The sequence below is a fragment of the Ochotona princeps genome, chromosome 5 (assembly GCF_030435755.1).
Source record: "Ochotona princeps isolate mOchPri1 chromosome 5, mOchPri1.hap1, whole genome shotgun sequence".
Lineage (NCBI taxonomy): Eukaryota > Metazoa > Chordata > Mammalia > Lagomorpha > Ochotonidae > Ochotona > Ochotona princeps.
The window spans coordinates 40,831,655-40,849,654 of record NC_080836.1 but is presented as its reverse complement, the minus strand read 5'-3'; the positions used below and the strand labels follow the sequence as shown (position 1 = coordinate 40,849,654).

The 18,000-nt window shown below is 38.6% G+C and overlaps 1 protein-coding gene across 17 annotated transcripts in view; it reads left to right on the top strand.

Moving 5' to 3' along the window:
• BAZ2B (bromodomain adjacent to zinc finger domain 2B) overlaps nt 1-18,000 on the top strand; it is a 360,709-nt gene that overhangs the window by 282,320 nt on the left and 60,389 nt on the right. For all 17 annotated transcript variants that reach the window (XM_058664534.1, XM_058664527.1, XM_058664536.1 and 14 more), the window contains one exon: nt 16,505-16,715. In XM_058664534.1, coding sequence (XP_058520517.1) covers nt 16,505-16,715 — 211 coding nt within the window. The remainder of the gene's footprint in view (nt 1-16,504; nt 16,716-18,000) is intronic.

The window sequence follows — 18,000 nt, the reverse complement described above, 5'->3', positions numbered from 1 at the left end:
CTTTTTGAAAGTAAAAAAACTAAGAAAATAAAAATGTGAACAAGCTAATTTGAGCAGGTAAACCACATGTTATTAGAAACCAGTTCCAAAAAGGACAAATACGCCCTAGGAATAGGGGAGGGTCTTATCCAATTGATTCTGACACATTGCACTAGGCATTTATAAGAAACGTGGCTTTTTTTTTTTTTTTTGGTTGTTCTTTAAAATTAGGTGAGTGAAATGTCTTTTTTTTATATAGAAATTAAATGTTTAAATCAATAATCCACATTTCTGAACCTATGACCAAAGCTCCCTTTAAGTTTGTGGGTTAAGAACGCCATCTCAACAAAAAGAATCCTTCAAAGAGACCTCGCTTCCTGTGCTGCCTTACTGTTTCCCGTCTGCTCCTCGCAGTATTCCGTCCTGTATGCGTCTGATCCCTTTCCTTTAGCCTTGTCATTCCACTGCAAGAGGTTCTGGCTAAGGACGGAGGGAGAGCTAATCCTTGTTAACCTGTGAAGGAATTCTGGGATCCCCAACAAGAACATAATGCCGTTTTGCTCCTTGACTTCTTTTTCTGCCAAAAGGAAACAGAGTTACACTTAAGCCTCACAGAATCACAGCGGGGTTAAAAAGGAGATCCTGTGCATGAAAAGTTGGAAACTTCAGCCAGCTGAAGCTGATGCATCCTTTCTTGCTTGGTGTTTCTCCCTTTTAGGCTTCATAACACACAGAAAGACATTTCTTCTGCCATTTAATATTTTCTTTTCAAATGGGCAGACTTTTCATTCTGTCTTTCCTCTCTATTGTTATGACAATGAAAGCCCCTTTTCTTTGGATAAGAGGTTTATTTTGAGAGTTCAGAAGATTAAGGGAATTTTGAAATGTGAGCCAGGCAAAAATATGCCTAAAGGCACACAACTGCAACAAGGTAGAAATACAACTAGAATTAAAAGTTTTCTAAATAAAAGGTATTTTTCATATAGATGCATAACCCATTTTCCATTGTAATCCCTAAACACATCATGTCTCTTCTAAAATGACGAAATATAGTTGTCTGAGATTTAACTTCTTTAAGGAAAAATATTCTAAATGTTTTCAATTTCTTTTTTTACTTTTTGAACTTAAATTTAAAAGGCTATGTAGAATTTGAGTACCACTGCCATGTTACACTTCATGTCGTGGACCAGTCGTTTTGGTGGTGAAACATATGAGAGGGCAACGAGTTTCCTTTGGAGTTGTTTCTCTTTTTTTAATCTTCTAGCTAATGACTTCAGATGTCAAATGTTGTTTTACATTTTTAAGATCAGGAGACTTGTATTCTCGGAGGAAGGCTGATTGTTGTTCAGTACATAAAGGATGTTTGGTTTTGTATCACTGATAATCAGGCTTAATCTATAAAGACTCATTACACAGAGCAGCATGTTCCCTGACATCCATTCACTGTTTATTAAGCATAATCAGTGTTTTCCAAATGCATATTGTCTTGTTGAGATCAATTCCAATCAGGGAAGTATGGTGAATTACTAAAGCCAGAATATGTGAAGCTGCCAACATTTCAGCAGAGTACCAGGGAGAAATTTAAGCAATTTTGAGAGCACTCCTCTCGATTCATTAGTAAGTTGGATTTATTTCTGGAATCTTTTGGAGAATAACAGTTAAAGGTAAGTGATCTCCAAAAGTGTGTTTGGTAATTGAGATGTATAGAATTTCAGAGTCATGTACATTTTTATATATTGTATGATTCATATGTATAAGAACATGCCTAACTGGAAATGTATGTTGTTATTATTTTATGGAAAGGAATGATTATATATACTGTTTGCAGCAACTGTGGCATGAAATAACCTTTAAAACTTGCTCTTTTCCCCGTGTATTTTTATTAATATATTGAGAACAGATCATACGTAGTTCATAGATATAATTCAAAAGCCATAATAGTACCTCACTCCCTCCCTCTTCTTTCTATCTCCTTCCTTCCTTAATTTTTTTTAATTTTTGCAGTAATGTATTATTTACTTTATAGTCACAGTCTTAATGCTCCAGTAAAGAGTAAAAAGTAGAAAGACCGTTGTCCAGTAGGAATATAAACAAAGGCTCTCAAAAATAAATCCAAAGATATCAATTTCACTCATAATGCATTAGATTTTTTTTGTACTCTCTAGTTTAACTGCCACCATTGAAACAAAACATGTGATATTTGTCTTTTTGGGTCTGGCTTATCTCATTAAGTATGACTTTCTCCAGTTATATCAGTTTTGTGAGATAAGATTTTAGTCTTTTTATGGCTGAATAGTTTTCTAATGTATGTATTGTGTATATATGTATTTGGGATGATGGCTATTCTAGAAGTGAAACCCCTATGTGGTTTTTCTTTGCATTTTCCTTATGGCTAGTGATCTTGAGCGTTTTTTCACGAGTCTATTGGATATTTGTATTTTACCTTTTGAAAAATATTATTTGGGTGGAATCCAAGTAAGTCTACTCAGAGGTGCAGGTATCTGAATCTCGTAGCCATGTGGCTGTGACTGGGAGAACTCGTGCTGAACCAGGCTTCCTGCTGGGAATCTTAGCTCCTATCTACTGCTGCCAAGTGGTGGGCCAATCATGGGCTTGTCCAAGCCCCAGGTCCGAGAATTTCCGCCATCCACAGCGATCATTCTGTGAGTTGGGTCTCGGGACTGGCTCTGGGCATGCTCAAGATCATGGCTCCCTCCATAGCTGCCATGTTGTGTGTGTGGAGTCCAGGTAAGTCTGCTCAGTGGTGCGGGTGTCTAAATCTCCCAGGCATGTGATTGTGGCTGGGAGAATCCATGCCAGCCCAGACTTCCTGCTGACTCTCCTAGCTCTCATCCACTGCAGTGGGTAAATCCTGAAATTTCGGGTGGCCCAAGCAGCAATAAGAGCTGGGCTGCGCCCGCTGACTGCCTGGCAGCAAGTTCTGGGGTCTGAGGGGTCTGCCTAAGGACATCCATGGATAAGGCCACAGTACGTGTAGGTGAGGAATGACTCCTGAGGGACACCTAATGACAGGACCACTGCACTTGCAGGTAAGCCAGGGGACTGAGACCTGGTAGTTTGGAGGAGAGAGATTGGAAGATCTGTATGGGTTAGACTCATGCACCAGCCCACATGGGAATCCGGAGTTGGGCATGTTAGCATGAAACATTGCTGACCGCCACACGCTAGACCACGTGAAAGCTAGGGCTGGGGACCTGTCTAGCAGGATTAGATCCTGCTGAATGTTGAAACAAGGGACAGGTCACATTAGGCAGGGCCATGACACTAACCAGCACATGAGAGAACCAGATCCGGGGCTAGATTCTGTCTGGGATTTGTGGGCCAAACCCTGTGGAAATGCAAGTCCCACTGGTTAGCTCTAGAATTGGGGTGGTGATGGGCTGAGCTAGGTGTGACCGTGAAACCTGCCAACATTCACGGGTACAGGGACCGAGAATAACCTGGGCAGGTTCAGCACCTGCATGTGCATCCTAAAACAGTATGAGGCAGGCCTGGCTGTAACATTTACCAGCTCATACTAGGCCAAGCCAAGATGGAAGAGCAGAATATACTGGGTAAGGGACTAACACCTGCTGGCATACATGAGATCTGGGTCTGGGAGTGGACTGAGAGGGGGAAATTCATATCACTCCCTTAGTGGGGGCCATAGCTCCTGTGGTGAGCACATGGTCCAGGTTTGGGAGTTGGGCAGGCTGGGAAATGTAGCTCCAACTATTGGAAAATGTGTGAGTTGGTTTTGGAAGGGGGTGGGCCAGGCAGGGTCGAGCAAACCTTAGCTCACCAGCAAGTGCAGAAACCGGGCTGAAGTATATATAAGTCATGCTGGGCTAGGCTGTCACACCTACTGATTTGCATGAGCCAGGGATAGGAGCAGACTGAGCAGGGCCAGGTTGCAGCATCCACCAGCAAGAGTTGGGAACAGGCTGGGTAAGGCCAGGCTACAGCACCCAAAGGCAAAGCAAAGGCGGGGGGGGGGGAGCTATGCCAAGCTGGGTCAGAGCAGCCACTGGCACTAGCAAGATCTATGGATGGGAATATGGCTGGTTGGGGAGCAAATGAGATGCCTTGCCTGGGTTGTTGTTCCCATTGGTGAGTGTGAAGGCCAGAGTTGGGGCTGCTGTCTAGTCAGGGCGTGACCACAGTGTCCCTTGGCACAAGTGTGGCCTGGTTCTGGGGTGCGCCAGACTGGGCTAGACTCCAGCACAAACTGGTGCTTGTGAGAACCAGGGTAGGTGTAGGAAAAACTAGGCTACGTCTCTGCCACTGCTGAGCCATGTGTGAGTTGTGTCTGGGTGTAGACCAGGCTTTACTGGGCTGTAAAACCCAACAGTAAAAACCAGAATGGATGAGGGCCAGTCAGGAAAGGCAACTATTCCTGCTAGGACAGGAGGTGGACTAAGTAGGGCTGTCCCATGGACCCACCAGTGTACATGAGGTCTGACATTGGGAAAGGTTCTGATGGAGGAGCTTGGGTAACTCCTCTGTTGGGACACAGTCCCTGCAGGTGAGCTCAGGAACCATGATAGGGAGCAGCCCAGACAAGGCCAGGGATCGGTACCCACCAACATACATTTGGCCCAGGTCGGGGGCGAACCAGGCTGGGCCAGTTTATATCACTGGCACATCTAAGCACCAGAATGGAGTGTGGGTTGGGCTGGGGTGAGCCACAACACAAGCCATTTCACATGAGGGCCAGGACTTAGGGCTGGCTGGGCTGGGCTAGGCTGTAGCGCCTACCAACGAGAGTTGAACTTGGGGGTGGGCGGGGCCCAGCCAGGCTACAACACCCACTGGCAAATGCCAAGGAGAGGTGGGCTATGCCAGATTGGGCCACAGCACCCTTCTGGACCACCACTCCCACCTGAGAGCATGATTTGGGATGGGGGCAGACCAGGTTAGGCAGGTGTACAAACCTGTTGGCCCTCTCTGGGATGGATCGGGGCAAGCCAGGCTGGGTTGACTGTTCCTTACTGCTGTATGCATAAGTCAGAGTGAGTTTGCGTTGGATGGACTTTGCCGCAGCATCAGCTGGCATCGAGGGCAAATTTTGGAGAGTGCAGGATCCGAGAGTGGGAATGAGCCCAGTATGGAAACAGTGGGGGGACCTCCCTCTTGGGTTGCCACTCTGACTGGTGATCATGAGAACCAGGACTGGAGTTGGCATGATTAGAGAGAGTGGCACCCACCGGCATGTGTTTGGGTTGGATAGTGGGGCTGGTTGGGTTGAACCAAGTTTCAGTGCCCATTGACATGTATGAGAGTTGAATGGTATGTGGGACAGACTGGACCAGTCTACTGTACGTACTGGCAAGCACGGGAACCAGGGCAAGAGGTGGGCCTGGTGGGGGTTATTGCAGGTCACTCCTACAAGGCTGCAGCTCCCACTAGTGTACCTGAAGGCCGAGTGAGTGGTGCAGGATCGGGCTGGGCTCCAACACCCATTGGTTTGTGTGGAAGATGGGGTTGGAGACAGAACTGACCCAGCAATTGCAGCCACCAGCATGTGCATAGGCTGACTGGGGCAACGGACTCTACTGGACCCTGTATTGGCAAGCACATGTAAGAATCAGGTCTAGAATCATATCAGATGAAGTTTCTATGGGAATACCCCCAACTGAATTGCTGGACTCAGAACCCAACCATGGAGAGAATTGCAGGTTGCATGGTCTGACTGTGGAGTGCATGTGTCAGAGCTGAGCCTCCTCAGTGGCTTAGATGGAGCAGTAGACAGCATATCCAGGTGAACATGGAAGATGTGGCAGTAAATTAGAGTCTGCTATGGACACCTGGTACCACAACAGGGGAGGGAGGACATAACAAATCAATCAACTAACCCAGCTAAGTTTTGTCAGTGAATAATGCAAATGGAGACTTTAAGGTGGACTATAGCAGCCAGTGGATTCTGGAGAGATTTCATCATGCTTGGAGTGACAAGACTGTCAGTAATTCGGAATTGTTGAACTATCAAAAACCTCATGAGCAGGACCCTCAGAGTATGCCCCACATCAGGGACCTGAGGGTGGTGTTGGGTGTCTGTCTTCCATCCCAGGGTGACAGGTATTTGATAGGCTAAGTATGGCTTCACTCCTTTTCTCTCCCCTTCCCCCAGATACAGGAAGGAAAAAAAAGAGAATGTGGAAATGGTGATCTTCACCTTCCTGTAGCCCTTGACCCTTATCACCCTAGTCAAATATGTAAAAATCACCAAAACTAAAAATAATTAATAATGAAAAAGAAAAATGTTATTTGCCTGTTTCTAAATGGATTTTGTTGTGTTGGATTTTCTTGACCTCTTTATATATTCTCTATTTTAATCCTTTATGAAATACATAGTTTGCAAAAATTTCTCTCATTCTAATGTTTTTCTTCGTGACTTTGTTGAGTGTTTGCTTTGCAGAAGCTTCTTAGCTTTATGCATTCGGGGCTCTCTGTTTTTGCTTTTATTGACAGATTCCACGGTCTTATCCAAGTCATTTTTACTTCTTCCAGTGTCTCATATGGTTTTCCTTGGCTGTAGCAATTTGATGAATCTAGCTCTTAGGTTTAGATCCTTGATTAACTGTGAGTTGATTTTTTATGTAGGGTAAAAGGTAAGGTCTTGTTCCATACTTCTGCACATGGAGATCCAGTTTTCCCAACAGTTTGTTGAAGTTATTGTCCATGATTTTAGCAAGTTTGTAAAAGATTGGTCACTTGTAGATATGTGGGTTAATTTCTGGGGTTTTTCTTCTGTTCCACTAATCCACTTGTCTATTTTTGCACAAATGTCATGCTACTTTGATTATAACTGTCCTGAAGTACCTCTTAAAAATTTTGTGTTCTGATGCACCAGGTTTGTCTGTTTGTTTAAAGTTACTTTGGCTATTGGGGTCTCTTGGGTTTCCATATGACTGTAATTTTTTTTCTTTAGACTGAGAAGAATGTTCTTGGTGTTTTTATTGGGGTCTCATTTTATTAGGATCTCATTCTTTGTGTTTTTATTAGGATCTCAAAACAATCGAAAATTGTTTTGGGTAGAATGGGCATTTTGGAGATGATAATTTTTCTAATCCATGAACGTGGAAGATTTTTTTTCCACTTTCTTTTTGTTTTCTATTTCTTTCCCCTCAGTGTTTTTATTTTCATCGCATCCTTAGTTAAATTTATCACAAGATATTTAGAATGTTTTCATAACTGCTGCGAATGAGGCTAATCTTAAATGTGCTTTCTCAGCTATAGCATTGTTCATGTGTACAAATGTTATTGGTTTTTGTGTGTTGACTTTGTATCCTGCAATTTTACCAAAGCCACTTCTGAATTTTACTAATCTCTTGGTGGGAGTCTAATGATTTCCCTTTGTATAGGATCATGTCATCTGCAAACAGGGAAAATTTGACTTCCTTTTTTTCCCAATTTGTAGTGTTTATTTTTCTGCCTTGCATAGTAGATCTGGCTAAAACATCCAGACTCGTGTTGAATAAGAGGAGTGAACGTGGGCTTCCTTGTCTGGGTCTAGATCTTGGTGGAAATGCTTCCAACTTTTCCTCATGCATTGTGATGTTGCCTGTGGGTTTGTCACATATTGCCTTGATTGTTTTGGGAAATAATTTTGATCAACCTAATTTATAGAAGACATTCAATATAGTTTGAAACAAAAACACTGATTCCACAGAGTGATAAGGATATGTACTTATAATATTTCTACCTTTATACAAATTGATGGATCAATACATTAAAATTTTGCATTTTGAAGCATTAGAAACATATCAAATGTTGATGCAAGTTGTGTTTCTTACATTCTGTCATGTTTTGTATTTTCTAAAATTTGTCTTAAACATGTAATGTAAAAAACAATTTTCTGCCTTTTGAAAATAGTTATAATCTTTATAATCCAGTAAAGTTAAAAAGTCGTTGTTTTCCCAAGGCATGTAGGTTGTACATAATGATTCTACATGTTACAAGTTTTTAAACTTCATATAGAGTATTTGAAAGAAAAGGAAACATTAGATACACAGATTTATTAGCGTTCTTAACACTTCCAATAAAACATTTTCTCTTTTTAAAATCAAAGATATATAAATTGGCCTGATATGTAAATTCTTTTGAGAACCAGAGTTACAGTATAGGGAGAGACAGAGGGAGAAAGAGAGATACTTCCATCTTCTGCTTCACTCCCCAATGGCCACAAGTGGCCAGAAGCTAGGAGCCAGCTATCTGGGCTCCACATGGTGAAGCACTTGGGTTATCCTCTGCTGATTATTCTAGACACATTAACAGGGACCTAGGTCTGAAACGGAGCGGCCAGGACTACAACCACGGCCCACATGGGATGCTAGCACCACAGGTGATGACTCTACCTGCTATACCACAGCACCAGCCCTAGTATTTATCTCCTAAAGTATGCCAAAAATAACCAGTAAGTTCAAATTTTGCTAAGGAATTTATATATTGCATTAGCAGTAATCGAAAGCTGTAATTTTACAAATGATACTTAAGAGGCAAATTTCTACTAGAGGATAGGATCTGCAATAGAGAATTATGTTTGTGTGTGTGTATAAGTTGAACATTTTTGATTCAATGTATTCCAACTAGTAATTATATATTTATCAGAAGCAAGCATTTTGTTGAACGTATTGACTTTGCTTATTATACAATAAGCTGAGATGTGTGGGCTGATATTTTTTAAGTTTAAATAAATTCAGCATGAATTTAACTTGTCCTTCAGCATGAAGGACAGCAAGTTAATTATGTGTTTTAAAAAAGAAAATTCCTTAATTCAAGTTAATAGAGGTATAAAAAATATAGACTAAATGAGTTATTCTCTGTTAATTATCAGTTTCATTTATTTTGGTCTACAAATGCACTGAAATTTGAGAATGAGAGATTTGTAGAATCAGCTACTTGGTAGTATTTACTAACATGTCAAATACTTTTTGCAATCTTCTGGGAAACCTTGATTTTAGGAGTGATAGACTGCATGAAACAAAATGATAGTCTTTGTAAGTTTGGTTTGTCCTCATTAAATTACTTCTGGTGAATTTGTTAACTGATCAAGTCCTTTTCACTTTTTTTGGAAAAATGTGTATGTTACATAGTTGTTTCTTTTTTTGACGGACTTCTGCCCCACCATATCTTAAAAAAATTATTGCATGTAAATTGACCATTGTTTTGTTTTTTTTTCAGTTATCAGAATAATAGAAACTGAAATTTAAATAGAGAGGTTTTTTTAAGAATATAGGGTTTTATACATATATATTTATTTTTATTGGGAAGGCAGCTTTGCAGTGACAAGGAGAGACAGAAAGAACCTGCATCCTCTGGTCCACTCCCCAAATGGCTGCAATGGTTGGAGCTGAGCCAAGCTGAAACCAGGAGCCAGGAGCTTTCTCCAGGTCTCCCACGTGGATATAGGTTCCCAAGGCTTTAGGGGTGGTCTCTACTGCTTTCCCAGGCTAAACTCATGGAGCTAGAAGGGAAGTGGAGCAACTGGGACTCAAACTGGCACCGGTATGGGATTGTGGCACATGCAAGGTGAGGTTTTAGCCACTGAGCCATTGTGTCAGGCCATAGAGTTATTTATATTTACCTAGCGATATCAAGACAAAAGGTATTGACACATCTTAGCAATATGTATAAACATATTAACAATATGTATAAACATGTGTGAAGACTTCAAAATGAATTACTAATAACAAAGGTCATTTTGAGAAACTTGATGATCTACTTTGAAAATTTTTTTATGAGTTTTAGAAAACAAAATACGTAACACCAAAATTTTCTGTTAGGCTTATTTTTTCTTCTATGACATTCAGAAGATTTTAGGAAATTGAATGTCTATTGTGTTTAAGTTAATAAAAAAAGTAAAGAAAGGGTACTATGAAAATAAAAACCAAATTTTAAAAAAGACTCAGAGAATATTGCATTTTCTCTCTGAATGCACTTTTTAAAAAATACTCCCCCCCTTTTTTTATAGTATTAGACCATAAAAAAATTAATTATCCAAAACTGTCACAGAAAAAACCCTTTTTCTTATCTTGTCAGCTAATATTTGCTGCAGAGACCCAATTGGCCTGAATTTTTTTTCCAAATGAAGTTACCCTAAATCTTCTTTTTATTTTTTTTAAATAAACTAAATTCTAAGCATACTTTCTTCTGCAGAAAAGAACTTGAAATCCTGATTTTGAGGGAAAACTAGTGTTTGTAATAATACTGAAAAAGGCAAATTATGATCACTGACTTAGCAGTTTACTCTTTGGGTAAGCTTTTATAAAGCACTTGGAATAATGCTGTCCAGCTCCAATTAAGGTTTTATCAATAAGGAAAGAGAGAACACCTCACAGTGTGCCAGAACATGCAGTCCCTACCACAGTGGTGCTGCTTGTAATTATTTCCAATTACGTGAAGAACAAAAAGAGTGGAAGCCAACAACCAGGGTTCTAATTCAACTCTGCTGTTAACTGTCACACCTAATGCAACATAGCCGTGGGCACCCGTGGACACACAGAGCATGGAAGATCAGTACCAGAAATCTGAAAGTCTAGAAATTGATGTCAGTAATCTGCCAGGTAGGAATTTTGTAGCTCAGCAAAGCCTGTGGGATTGCCATTTGTATGAATTCAAGTGTGGAGTAAGTGGGAGTAGTGAAAGCCATGTCTCTTACAGGGCTGTCTACTGTAACTGGGGAGTAGAGTCAGCATTATGAAAACAATTGTGTCAATTCACACTAAACTGCCTTTAATCGATGATGATCCTTTCCTTCTGTGACTAACTGTTCTCACTCTTTCACATCTTTCAGGTGCTATTCAGTTTATTATGTTAATAAACTATATGATAGGAGTGGACTGAGAATCGAATTCCATAATTTTTATAGTAATCAGCCTCTTACTACTAATCTTTGGAACTTGACATACTTCAGCTGTGGTTAAATTTGCAGAACATTATATAGCAAGAAATTAATTTGATAAATGACTAAGTCATTGAGTGACTATCAGGCCTAAAAGTATCAAAACAAATACCTTGGTCTGCATTTAAAATATGTATAACAGGTATTTTACTGCCACAGCAGGCACTGGATACATAAGGAACCTAATCAGAAAGTCTAATTGAGGAATGCTCTCAATTCCCTTATATAACATTGAGTCTGCAGGAAGCCCTAGGCATCTCAAAATACTGACTTGGCAAATTGGCATTTGATGGCCCAGGACTGCAAGTCTATGGTGAACCTGATTCAATAAAGTCTTGGCGATATTAAACTTCAAAGAAAAAAAATAAGGCGTCAGTAACTTGGCAGGTAGATCATTTGGTGTGTTGGTTTCTGGTGGAATGGTTTACTGCACTTACTTTTAAACTGTTTTCTCTCCCCAAATAAATCAGCTCAGAAGTACATAAAATCGAGCAAAATGTGAACAACAAAAGAAAAATAATGACATGCTAAGATATAAAATAGAAGCAGGAATGAAATTTGAAAATACATTCCCCCATTAAGACCTAACTGACTCTTTCAGTGGAATATAGGAAAGCCAGGTAATTAGGCAATCAGGTGTTCACAAGAAATGTGGAGAAGCACTGGTTGTTCATAAAATGTTCAACTTTACTTTGGAGTGTCATTTGTGATGAGTAACAAATATTGAAACGAAAAAGTCATATTGAAATTAAATTTCCTAATTATCTTGAATTTGTGAATATAATTCACTCAATCATAAATAAGTATGTAAAGCTGCTTAAGAGTCTTGAAAACTGAAGAAAAGCATTTGACAGTTTCCTCAAATATTTTTTCATCCTAAATTTAACTATGTGAGAAGAAAATCTATCATTTCTTGTTGCTTAGAGTATTCCAAACCTTCATCACATTTTTGTTCTATCATTCAAGCTTCTCTCTTTTACATCCAAGCTCTTTTTAGTCACAGATGATTATTTTTTTAAAGACTTGTTTATTTGTTTAAATGAAAGGTAGAGTAACAAAGACAATAGTGAGAGATTGTCAGTCCCCTGGTTCACTCTGCAAATGGCTCCAACATGCAGGTCTGGGCAAGGCTGTAGCCAGGAACCAGCAGCTCTATCCTAATCTTCCCCTTGGGAATCAGGGATCCAAGCGCTTGGACCATCTTCTGTTGCATTCCCAGGTGCATTAGCAGGGAGCTGAATCAGAAGCAAAGCAGCCAAGGCTTGCACCAATGCTCTTGTTTGGGAATCTGGCATCACATTAGGTGCCTCAACCTGTTGCACAACACCATTCCGAATTCCAGGCATTTCTTTATCGGGCAACACCACCTTCCTATCTGATTCTCATACTCTTGCCCTAATCTAGAATTTAGCATTCTTGTTTCAAAAAGAGATTCTGTTTCAACCTCTGCCTTTATTTTTCCAATTCATTGTTTAGTGGTGTGGTCCTTTGATCACTCACATTGGAATAATCTCAGAGATCCTTGTTAAAACACTGCTCCTTCAAGGGGGAGAGGACTGTTTCTAAAAGCTCACCTTATGACAGTGTTAAACCTTGCTCAGATTAGTTGCCTTAACAAATATTTAAATGGTGAAAACTTTGGTTAACAGTAGATTTCAGCGTTAAAATGTACTTTCACTCCCTTTCTTGCTTACATTGATTTTGTAGTAATCTGAATGAAGTAAAAAAATAAATCTTTTTTCCCCTTCCATTTCTGTAGTTTTTAAAAAAGTGAATGTGTTATTCACCAGGATAGAAATTAGTAGCTCTTGAAAGTGAAATTTTAACATAGTGAACTAAAATCTGTCAACATCATCCCCATCATGTTGCCCGTATATTTTAACCTACATATTTTAAATCTCAATCAACAAAGTCGATAAGCAGTTATTATTTTAAGTTTTGAGAATTAGGAAAACATAATAAATTTTGATCATTTCTGATAGAGAAGATAGCAGTATATAAGTCCAGTCATATAAATTATATTGCTTTGCCTGAAGAAAAGTCTTTAAGAGAAATATATCATTTGTCTGTACCCACAGTTATTTTGCCTAGTCAGTGAATTAAATGTGTAATATAAACTTCAGATTTTTCTTCATCATCCTTTTCTCATTTTCTAAAATCTAGGTGTCATAAGACATATGACCCAATATATGCAATGCTCTTGGAAAGTATTCACTTTCTCAATGATGAGAGCGAAAATGGAGAGAAAATGTCACTGTATTTGTCCAATACATTTTGAGCATCAACATTTTTTAGTCCTTTCTGATACAGGTATAATTTTCTAGCTGAATAAAAATATAACCAGGAAAAGTGTATCAAGATAAGAAAAGATAAGTAGATAAAACCCTTTATATCTTGGCCTAAAACTGATTTGGCTATTAATACAATACTTCAACAGCAGAGTTTAAATTTCCTTTTAGACTTTTATTACTCTTTTCTAAGTGTCCAGAAATGTCACTTTTATATTTTTAAATTTATTAGTAGGTCTTCCTTCATGCCTAAGAGCACAATAGACAGCTGAAAACCTAAACTAATATAAACTTCTCAGACTGCTGTAGGTAATTTCACCTAATATTAAAATTCGATGATGTCTTCTTTCTCCATGGCTTATTGCCTTTAAAGGAACCTTCTGCACTTCAAGCAAGTTAACTGAGCTCACTGAGGCCAAATTCTCTCGATTGTGATTGCGGAACAATAAAACTGACTGTTCATGTCTCAGTGCCAGGGTTCGAGTCCCAGCTCCATCTGCAATTCCAACTTGGAACTAAGACACAGTTGGAGGCAGCACTTGATCACTCAAGTGTTTGGGTCCCTGACAATATCTGGGAAACCCAGATTGAATTCCCGGCACCTGAGTACAGCCCTGGCTGTTGTGCCATTAGGGGAGTTAACAGGCAGATGGAGGATTGATTGGAGGATTGATTCTTTCCTTTCGAATAAAATAAAAATCAATGTGTTGAATATACATACCAGTACAAAGAAAGGTGCATATGTATGTCCTCTTAAAATGAAGGCTCTGATGCATTCAGAGGGCCTGAAACAGAGCACTGCTTGTCAGTTGGAGGAGGCAGCGATGCAGATTCTTAAGTTGTGCTTGTGATTAGAAAGGTATGTAATTGTGAAAATTAAGAGAAAAATAGAAAACAAGGAGAGTGTGGGAGAAGGGAATAGAGGGAAATATCATTATGTTCTTAAAACTGTAAATTTAAGTACAAAAAATATGTTGTTGCAAAAACTGAAAGAAAAGAAGAGTGATTTGAGGGAGGAAAGAAGGAAGGCAGCTGAGGTTCGATTCTTAGACTGTATCTTTGAGATACATAAAATCTCTTTGTATTAATCTACATTTTTAATTTTTTAAGTTTATGAAAAATAGAATTAAAAGAAAAATTTACTTTTGTGCAAAATTTTTAAACCCATCATAATTTTTTGTAATCTGCATTTCTCATTAGTATTTTATGGAACCCTTGAATGCATGAATTTAAAAATGTTTGATGTTCTGTACCAAAAGAAACTTACCTTTTAATTGCATTTTTCACAAACTTTTTGAAATGTCCTTTATGTTAGCATTAGTAATATTTGTGTTTTTAGTGTTGACTGAGATATTCATAGTATATTAGGACTCATAGGATAAGGTAAAACTCAAAAATTATGCTATTGGTTTTGGTGGCAGAATTTCTTCCATCTATTCAAGAAGAATGGCTGTTTTGACTTTCTTTAAGAGAAAAACATGCTTTAAAATTTTTCCTTCAACTTGACCTTACAGGAATTAACCCTTCTTTTAAAAGCATAGGTAATAATAAGACCATTGTATTAAAAAGGAGCCTCTCGGGCCTGGCGCGATAGCCTAGCGACTAAAGTCCAGATCCCATATGGGCGCCGGTTCTAATCCTGACATCCCTGCTTCCCATCCAGCTACCTGTGTGTGGCCTGGGAAAGCATTTGAGGACCCTGTACCCACTTCAGAGACCGGAAGGAGGCTCCTGGCTCTTGGTTTTTGATAGATCTGCTCAGCTCCAGCTGTTGCAGGCATTTGGGGAGTGAACCATTAGATGGGAAGATCTTCCTCTCTGTCTCTCCTCCTCTCTGTATATCTAACTTTCCAATAAAAATAAATTAAATCTTTAAAAAACAAAAGGAGCCTCTCTTGTATTGAAAACTATTCTTTTGGACTTTATATACAAAAGCAAGGGAATAAAAGTGATTCCTGGAATGTAGCAGGGGCTGCTTTCACCAAGCTTGGGAAATACAGATTCCTCCTAACATCCTTAAAAAAAAAAAAAGTAAGGGAATAAGCATAATCTGATTGATGTGAGCTGGATAAAGGAAACTAGACTCCAGCTGTGTTTATGCACCAAGCACAGGGTTCTTCTAACACTATGCTAGCATTATGGTAGTGTGTGTGTTTTCATCAGGAGGCTTAAAATGAGCAATCTTAAATACACGCATGCAATGAGCCAGGTTACTATGTGCCATGTATACATCATCAGTTTCAGTAATTGCCATTTTGCCCAATATTATTTTATACTGTCATCTAATTCTTCTATTCCTCAGTTTGTTGAAGCAATTCTTGTAAGTCTTGTTTTCTCTATAAATGTTTCCTTTTCTGTAGCTCAAAGATAAGGACTATTATTGTCTACATAACCCAGTGACATTATTCTAATCTCAAATAAAATAGCTTGGGTTCATCAAATTTCAGTTATTACTCAGATTCTCAGCCATTTCTTCATTTTGAAAATTTCTTTAGCAGTTTATCTATTTGAATCAATATCCAAGTATGATCCATAAATTATGATCATTTGAAGTTCTTTTAACCCATTGTTTTTCTTTTGCTTTTGTTCCTTGGAATTTATTTGTTGGTGAAAGATTATTAGTAGAAATCACTAGACTGGATTTTGCTATGTACTTTTGCTTACATTTTGCATCTCCTTTTTCTTGATAATTATGGCAATTAAACCTACCCTTTTGTGCAATTCCACATTTGAAATTTATGGGGCATGACTTTATAGGTGATGGTGCAAGACTCCATTAGAAGGCCAGCATCCATGTGGGTGTGTCTTCTTTTGCTGACAGGCCATCATTAGGTACAATGCTTGCATCCATTAATTCATTAGGCATTGCAAAATGCTGATGTTGTAACTCTTTGCTTCCCATTTCTATTTATTAGCTTTACCTTTCGTATAAAGAGAAACATTAATCTGTTATTTGGATAACCTAATATTTTGGTTGAACCAGTTACCCACAAGAACAATCCACAGATAGATCATCAGACAACTAGTATTTTCAACTATCTGCCAACTTTAATGATTATTATATATTATAAGTTGTGATTGAAATAAATAGCTCTGTTTTTACACATACAAATCTCTATGTACATTTGAGTAATGTTAAGTCATTAAAGTATGAGTACTCAGGATATGCCAGAGGCCATGAACTTTATGATTCTAATTTTGACTTCAAACTCATAAAATAACATTTTTAAAAAATGTCAAAATATCAATGAATTTCACTTTGTTTTCTGTAATGTTGATTTCTTATGTTTATGCTATTTTTAATGTGTTATTTCTTTGTAATGTCAATTAAAAGGGAATGCAGTGGTGTCTTTTGAAAGAAGAAGATGTCATTCCGCGTATCAGGGCAATGGAAAGCCGGAGAGGAAGACCACCCAATCCAGAAAGGCAGAGAGCAAGAGAAGAATCCAGGTTGAAACGTCGAAAGGGCCGACCTCCAAATGTGGGCAATGCTGAATTCCTGGAAAACACAGATGCGAAATTACTAAGAAAACTGCAAGCTCAAGGTAAGAAGCAAAATCAATCTGATCTTATAAGAGTCATACATAAAAGCATTATGCTTTTGATTTAGGAATGATTAACACTGCTCTCAATTTCTAAGTAGTAGAATTTGTGTTAACATAAAAGGAGAAAATAAGGAGTCCCATTGGTAACTGGAGTTCTTTGATTTGGTGATCCTTGAAAAGCCATTCTCATGAACCCATCCTGCCCTGTGTGTTTACATATACAAAGGTGGGTGTTTTACGGCTTGAGCAGAAATGGAATCATTCAGCCCTTGGCACATGCGTTAAGGCTGTGCCAACCTTCTGGCAATTCTCATTTTGACAGATTCCTTGAGGTGGTACATGGGACTAACTCCAAAATAAATGGATCTGTGGAGTAAATTTTCAGAGAACTCCAATTACTACTGGTAAGTAATCCCAGTCTTCTAGTTTGGGTTCTCCTGTAGTCTGGATGTACCATACAGATTCTTTAGAATTCCCAATTAGTAGATTTAACTAAACTACTTAAGATCACCACAAGATGTCATTTAGGAAGCTGGAAATGCTTGGAATAACCTCAAATGTATTTGTGATTCAAAATTAAATTATGCTATGCAGATAACTTGTGGTATGCACAGCCATCCTAGGTATGGCCCAGAGAAGACAGACTGCAGTAAGATAGCTCTGCTCTGCAACTGAGTTACTATTGCAAATTGGAGCCTCCTTAGGCCATCTGCATATATCAGCAATGTGTGGCTGTCTCCTGTTTGCAAGCATCATGTATCAATAGGACAATGTAACACAGCACTTTATAAGAAAAATTGACTTAAAAGACTAACTTTTCCTTCTTTTGGCTCTTTTTTTTAACCGTCTATAAATACCACTAAAATCTGAAGGAAATGCCTGAAAGACATTTTTATTTATTGTAAGAACAATCATAATATTGAATCATAATATTGAATATTGTTGTTGTTGCTTTTAAAAAAAATTTGTGACAGAAAGCTTATAGAACAGACTGTTTTAAAATAGAAGACATTCTCTTTCTCACTTATCAAGGAAATCATTAACAGTTTTATTAGTCTTACCAGAAACATTTACACATATAAGCACTTAGATTCAAGCACTCACGGGTATTTCTGTGTCTTTTCTGATTTTTAAAGCAAATAGATTGAGTGTAAACGCCGCTCATCTTGCTCTTTGTTCTGCTTCATCTTGAGTATCTTTATCTGTCTTGACTACACCAACACTTGTGCACCAAACTCATCCTCTTCATGGTGCTTTGCGTGAGTCCACCTTATCTCATTAGGCA